General features: G+C 36.2%; 2 protein-coding genes across 2 annotated transcripts; both read right to left on the reverse strand.

Moving 5' to 3' along the window:
* Positions 1 to 1021: 1021 nt before the first annotated feature.
* Positions 1022 to 2467, reverse strand: LOC125829091 (GRAS family protein RAM1-like). The gene has a single exon (XM_049508365.1). It carries the CDS (start codon positions 2465 to 2467, stop codon positions 1022 to 1024), a length of 1446 nt encoding a protein of 481 aa, XP_049364322.1.
* Positions 2468 to 4500: 2033 nt separating this feature from the next.
* LOC125829092 (GRAS family protein RAM1-like) lies at positions 4501 to 5954 on the reverse strand. Its single transcript, XM_049508366.1, has 2 exons — positions 5376 to 5954; positions 4501 to 5295 (listed from the first exon to the last, which is right to left on the reverse strand). The coding sequence occupies exons 1-2, from the start codon at positions 5952 to 5954 to the stop codon at positions 4501 to 4503; spliced, it is 1374 nt and encodes a 457-aa protein (XP_049364323.1).
* Between the last annotated feature and the right edge of the window lie 782 nt (positions 5955 to 6736).

Raw genomic sequence — 6736 nt, forward strand, 5'->3', positions numbered from 1 at the left:
GATCACCCCCGATGAAAATCCACGACGATCCTTAGCTTCTTCTTCTCTTTCTCCTCTTCTTTTCCTCTTCTTTCTCTCTTATCTTCCAAGCCCTAACTCTCACTCTTACTCTCACTCTTTAAAATGGGACAAAAATGATCCAAACATCAGTCTAACACCTCAATATAACCCAAAGAAATTATTAGGGAAAAGACCAAAATACCCTTAAAATTTTCGGACTAAACAAACTGCACTGTGCGACTGTGCGACTGTGCCGACAGCCCAACTTCCAAAGGGCATAACTCACTCATACGAACTCAGAATCAAGCAAACTCGGCGGCGTTGGAAAGATCATTCCAAGGGCTTTCCAGAAATAACTGGAAATTCGCCTAAATCATTCTGAGCTAGGAGTTACGACTGCTCAAAGTTGACCAAAAACTCACTTTTTTTTTCCATAGCCAAATTTTCCAGATTCTTTCCAAAATGACTATTTCCAATTCAACTCTTCTTGGAACTCAATGTGCTACATCTAGGGATCTTAACTTAACACTCAAGAAATTTTATTCCTCGGTAAAATCTCACTCCACATAAAGGACGGCTCGAGTCTTAGTTCGAAAATTCTCTAGGGTGTTACAGAACTAAAGAAATGAGAATTAGATAATATGTTGTCCTAAGGCAGGCAGAGAAGCAATGCATGCAATACAAATGAAATTAAACAAATACTCCCGTGTGATTTTGACTTGGCACGAAGTTTGAGAAATTAAAGAAGACTTGAATCTCTTGGTCTTAAACCTGTCATGTGGAAAGTTGAAATAAAAAGTTACCGAAAAAGGAAAAAGCACTTTATTCAAATGGACTAAAAAGGGAAGTAAGGCAACCAAATTGAAACGGAAGAAGTATAAAGTCTTTGATAACTTAGTGTTTCAGGTTACAGCAGTTTATGATCAAAAGGTTCTTAAAACAAGATGAGTTGTTACCATTTGGTTCTTTACATACATCAATAGGCTCCGTGCCACACCCACCAAGTAGGGGCATCTTTCATTCATGGTGAAAACTTCCAGGCTGAAGCAAATATTATTGGACTTCCCTTCCATTTAATTAGAAGGCCCTTTCCATTCATATCCAGAGTAGAAAAACCATGACCACACCTATCGGCCATTAGATTTGCCTGGTACAAGGATGATTCGCCCAATTCTGTTTCTTTGATACCAAACTTTTCAAACAGATCTCTCCATACTTCAAGTCTTACATTGCGGAAAGTCCTCTCATTTCCTTCACAAGTGATTATATTTTGAATGATATTCCTCAAAATAAGTCCTTCAAATGTCATTCGGTAATGATTGTCTCGTTCCATGCAAACATCCAAGTAGTCAAAGAATGCACCATACAGAAATAGTGCTTCATTAAAACGGTCCATAAAAATTGGCGCGTTGGTGTTTGCCTCGGAGTCAATGACAACCATTACACAAGGATTAAGGCTTTTAATTAATCTTAGAACAGATTCCAGGTGATTGGGCCATGCTAACATGCCCCCAAGACTATACTCTGAGTAAACTGCCACAACTTCATTAGTATCTAACTCAAAGAGATCTTTACTGAGGTCCTTCATTTCCGACACTACTGCCTTGAAGGAAAAGGGAAACTTGATGTTTTCAGCAGCAAAAGATGACAATCTCTGTCCTATTTCTTCAACCATCTGTTTTGATGTTGCAACAGCGGTTATCTTGAGAAGCTCAAGTGGACAGTCACCTACATTATCAAGAGCTTGCATGAGGACTGCCCAGTGTGAACCAATTTTGACTCCGAAATCGATCAAATGAACTCTGTTTGCTGACTTGACATTATCTATGATGGCTTGAATTCCAGCAAATTGCGGCACTTGGAAGAAAGGTGATGATTGATAGCATACAACTGCAAAAGGCTTTGGATTCTGCAGAACCTTGTCCAAATCAAATGGTTTCTCTTCCCAACCTTCAGGTCTATTAAGTGATAATGTTCCCTTCTCCTTATCAATTCTCTCTCGAAGAGCTTCACAGAAGTAATACACAACTCTTTGAACAGGAGTACCTGAAGGAGAAGCAGACAAGTTACACAATCTTAATAACTCCGTTGCATGATCATAGTGTCTCTTGGAGAACATTTCAGCAGAGTCTTGAAGTAGAAGAGCAAGCTCAAAATCTTTTAAAGCTTGAGGATACAGACCACGATACGTGTTAGAAGTAAAGGAGGAACTATCCTCTTTCTTGGAGGTCTGCTGATGTAATTGTGCTCGCACCATTTCAAATATGCTTACTGTTGATGGTACATGAGATCCAGAAGTGTTGCTGGATGGAATATCATGGGGCTTCTCTCTCATTTCTCCACCACAATAATGGTTCTGCAGAATTGTGCATGATGCTGAAGGAAGACAAGAGCTTTCCTTCTTTTCTTCAGCACAACGAGGCCTTTGCATTTGATCCTTTCCTTTATTTGCAAGACTTGAATCCATGGCTTTTTGTATGGTCAAGTCCTCTTCTTACTGGATGCTAAAAAACTTTTCAAGATGCCACGCTCTTCCTTTTGACAAATCTTCAGTATAAATGGTTTTCTAATTCTATCCTCATTAGAGAATGAAGCTCATTTTATTCAGACCATGAAGACAAAAACTTGTGCTATTTTTATATTCCTTTTCCATCTAATCATATATAAGGTACCAAACAAGAAAAAAGGAAAAAAAATAGAAGATAGGACAGCAAAAACAAGGACAAGCTCACTCATTTCATGCCTTATTTGGCAGCAGCCGGCTAGTAGCCGAATAAAAGAGTCTACTTCAAATAGATACAGTCCGAAACCACATTGCATCAGCTAATCAAAACTTCTGATTTTTGCTATACATCTCTATCTGTAAGGAGATACCAACAAAGTCTTAACCAAGAAAAAAGTAGCTTTTTTTTTGTACCAAGAATATATAACTCAATGTGATGATTAGAGTTATGTGATTCATTGCTGGATTTTTCTGAGGTTTATGATTAAAATTTAAATCCATGTTCCCTAAGAAGCTACTTCTAATACTTAATCTATTTCTTTTCCTAAGTTATCTTTTTTAATTATAAAAGTTCCATGGAAGTGTTCTTCATTTATAGCCTTGCATATGTATTTAGACAGAAGCAAAAACTTGCTTTTCTATTTCCTTATCTTTCTTTTCCTAGAGAATAGTCAACAAATGGAAATTTGATATAAATAAAAGTTATTCATTTTACTTTCTAAGTTGATAATAAAACTAACTATATGAATGCAAAAACAATTTTAAGAAAGTTTACCATCTTAATCATCATGTGTTTTTTCATTTATTTTATCATCAAGATCCACATATAGTACATGCCTTCTCGCTTGCATAACACGCCCTTGTCTCCTAATTAAAATGTTCAAAAGTTGACCAACAGAATATTATTATAACAATTTTAAGTTTAATTATGATTATACCTTGATCCACAAAACGGTCATACAAGTTGAACAATATTTGCTGAAGTTTTCTCATATTTTGCTGACAGAAGAAGAAAAAGAGAAGCAGCAGTTTTTAATAGGATATCATGAATTTTCTTTTCTCAAGATAAGTCCTCATAAAAGGAATGGAACCTTTCCAGCTTGGTGAAACTTCAGGAAAAAACAAAACTTGAATGGAGTTTTTTTTCCATTTGATAACAAGGCCTTTTAAATTCATAAAGGAGTTCTCAAGCATTTCATCAAGCTAAAAAAAACAAGTTTATCTTTCATTCCTCTTGTATCTTTTCATACTAGGTATATAGACCACGCGACCAACATGCTACAATAACACTTTGCCATTTCCATTATCATGCTTTGGCCTGCATGCTAGAAGCAAGAAAGAACTTCCCTTTTCACTTTGAATTTGATCCATATTTCTTTCTGGAGTCCAAGTTATTCCAAAAATCTTACTAATGTAACAGCCTAATCCGAGCTATTCTTGCATAAAGCTTCAAATGCCAACACTAACATTTCTGCCAAGATGATCTTTCATCTCTTCTTACTTGTCTCGTATTCACAATGAATTCTTATTCTCTTGTCTACCTTACAATAGCATTGAAGAGTCACGTATCTTATTTACATTGTTTTCGAACAGTAGTTAATTTAACTATCAGTTCCAAAGCCACATGCCCACTTTGAAACATGAAACTATGTTCCAAAACAAGGTAATTTCCTTTTTCTTTCCTTCATTCTTTGGATACAGTAAATTGAAAAAGAAAAAAAAGAAAGAAGAGAAGGTCATAGATATATGTAAAATTAATGAACAATTGTAAGAAACGAATAAAATACTTGTGAACAAGAAACAACTATTAATTTGCAGGCCTACCGAACACGACTTTCCAACTTAACATAGACAAATTAGCAATGGGATTTTTGAGGTTTCTTCAATCTTAGTCCATCAGAGAGTCCTCATTACTACTAGATGATTTATTTCATATGCTTATTTGTGTTCTGTATTACTAGGCTTCATGCCACCTCCATCCCCCGAAAGGACATCTATCAATCATGGACAAACTTCCAAGCTGAAGCAAATACTATTGGAGTTCCTTTCCATTTAATAGTAAGGCAATTTCCATCCATATCCAGAGTGCAAAAACCATGAGCAGACCTATCGGCCATTAGATTTGCCTGATACAAGGATGATTCGCTCAATTCTGTTTCCTTAATACCAAACTTTTCAAACAAAGCCCTCCATACTTCCAGCCTTACGTTGCGGAAGATCCTTCCTTCTCCTTCACAAGTGATCACATTGTGAATGACTTCTCTAAGAACAAGTCTTTCAAATTCCATCCTATGCTGATTGTCTCGTTCCATGAAAGCCTCCAAACAATCAAAGAGTGCAGCATACAGAAACACTGATCCATTAAATAGATCCATAAAAATTGGCTCGTTAGTATTTGCCTCAGTTTCGATGACCACTATCACACAAGGATTGAGGTTTTTAATGAATCTTAGAACAACTTCAAGGTGATTAGGCCATGCTAACATACCCCCAAGAATATACTCTGAGTAAACTACCACAACTTCATTAGTATCTAACTCAAAGAGATCTTTACTGAGGTCCTTCATTTCTGACACCACTGCCTTAAAGAAGAAGGGAAACTTCATGTTTTCAGCAGCAAAAGATGACAATCTTTTCCCTGTTTCATCAACCACTTGTTTAGATGTTCCAATAGCGGTTATCTTGAGAAGCTCAAGTGGATAATCACCTCGATTCGCAAGAGCTTGCATAAGGATTGTCCAGTGAGATCCACTTCTAATTCCAAAATCAATCAAATGAAGTCGTTTTTCTGACTTAACATTATCCAAAATGGCTTGAATACAAGCAAATTGTCGACTTGGTAAAAAGGAAGTGCGTGATAACACGCAATTACATGAGGCTTTGAACACAAGAAAAGCTCTTCAACGCCAGTTGGTTTCACTTCAAAATCTACAAGTCTATCTAGTTGTAATCCTGTTATCGATTTTGTCTCCTTATCGATTTTCTCTCGAAGAGCTTCACTATAGTAGTACACAACTCTTTGAACCGGAGTACCTGTAAGAGAAGCAGACAGATTACACAAGCTTAGTAACTCCGTTGCACGTTCATAGTGTCTCTTGGAAAACATTTCAGCAGAAGCTTGAAGTAGAAGAGCAAGCTGAAAATCATCTAAAACTTCAAGAGACAGATCACTATGTGAATTAAGGGGTTGAGAAGCAATGGAGGGATCATCCTCTTTCTTCGACGTATGGTGAAGTAATTGTGCTTGTGCCATTTCAAATATGTTTACCGTCGATAGGACATGAGATTCAGAACTAAAACTGCATGGTAAATCACAGTCATGTTTCCCTTTCTGATTTCCTCTAATGCAACACTTCTGCAAAATTTGGGATGATGCTGAAGGTATGCAAGAATGAGAGCTTTTCATTTGATCCTTGCCTTTCATTGTGGTGTTTGCAAGACTAGAATTCATTGCTACATAAGAAAGAGATCATTTTATTCAAGTACAAAAGACTTCTTCTCTGTTCATATTTTTCAATGTGAGTAAGGTAGCATAAAATACTAAAAGACAGCACAAGTTTTATTCTTTAGATTCTAATTTGCCAGCAGCCGGCCACAACCAGAACAAGGCAGGAATCTTGCAGTTATGGTGGAGCTGCAAGCAAAATTTACCCAGCAAAATAATTACAGACATATATCCCCTTACATTCATATTCCACTAAATAATTACGCTATATACCCTTAACTAATTTCGCTTAATTGATACTTGTTAGCATGATGGACAACTAAATTATTGTATATATTAATGTAATTTTACAGTGATATAAATTAGCATGATCATATACATATGTTGTAGAATCAAAGGAATAAATATTGTGATAAAATAGCTGATTTGGAGGGATAGCAAGGCAGATTTAGAGGGATTGAATAGCAGATTTGTAGAGATAGAATAACTGATCTTTAGGGATAGGAATGGTGGATCTTTAGGGATGTGTAATCTTTATTTTCTCTGTATAATGAAAAGAGTCTCTCACTTTGGAAGGCATTCAGCATAAAATTGACATGGTATTAGACCCTTCTCTTGGTTGTCTTATTTCATAGTCATTTGTGGTTCCTTTAAAAAAATTGAAAATCTTGGTTTTTGGTTGACTGTTCATCGACAATCAGTCCTACCACCTGGGAATTTTGTTATTCGTCATTCTAGTTGCTTTCTTGAGTCTTTGTAGTTTTCATAGCTATTCAAAAGCATGAGTT

This window comes from Solanum verrucosum, unplaced genomic scaffold, assembly GCF_900185275.1.
Source record: "Solanum verrucosum unplaced genomic scaffold, falcon-dt-bn FXZP01000007.1, whole genome shotgun sequence".
Classification (NCBI taxonomy): Eukaryota; Viridiplantae; Streptophyta; class Magnoliopsida; order Solanales; family Solanaceae; genus Solanum; species Solanum verrucosum.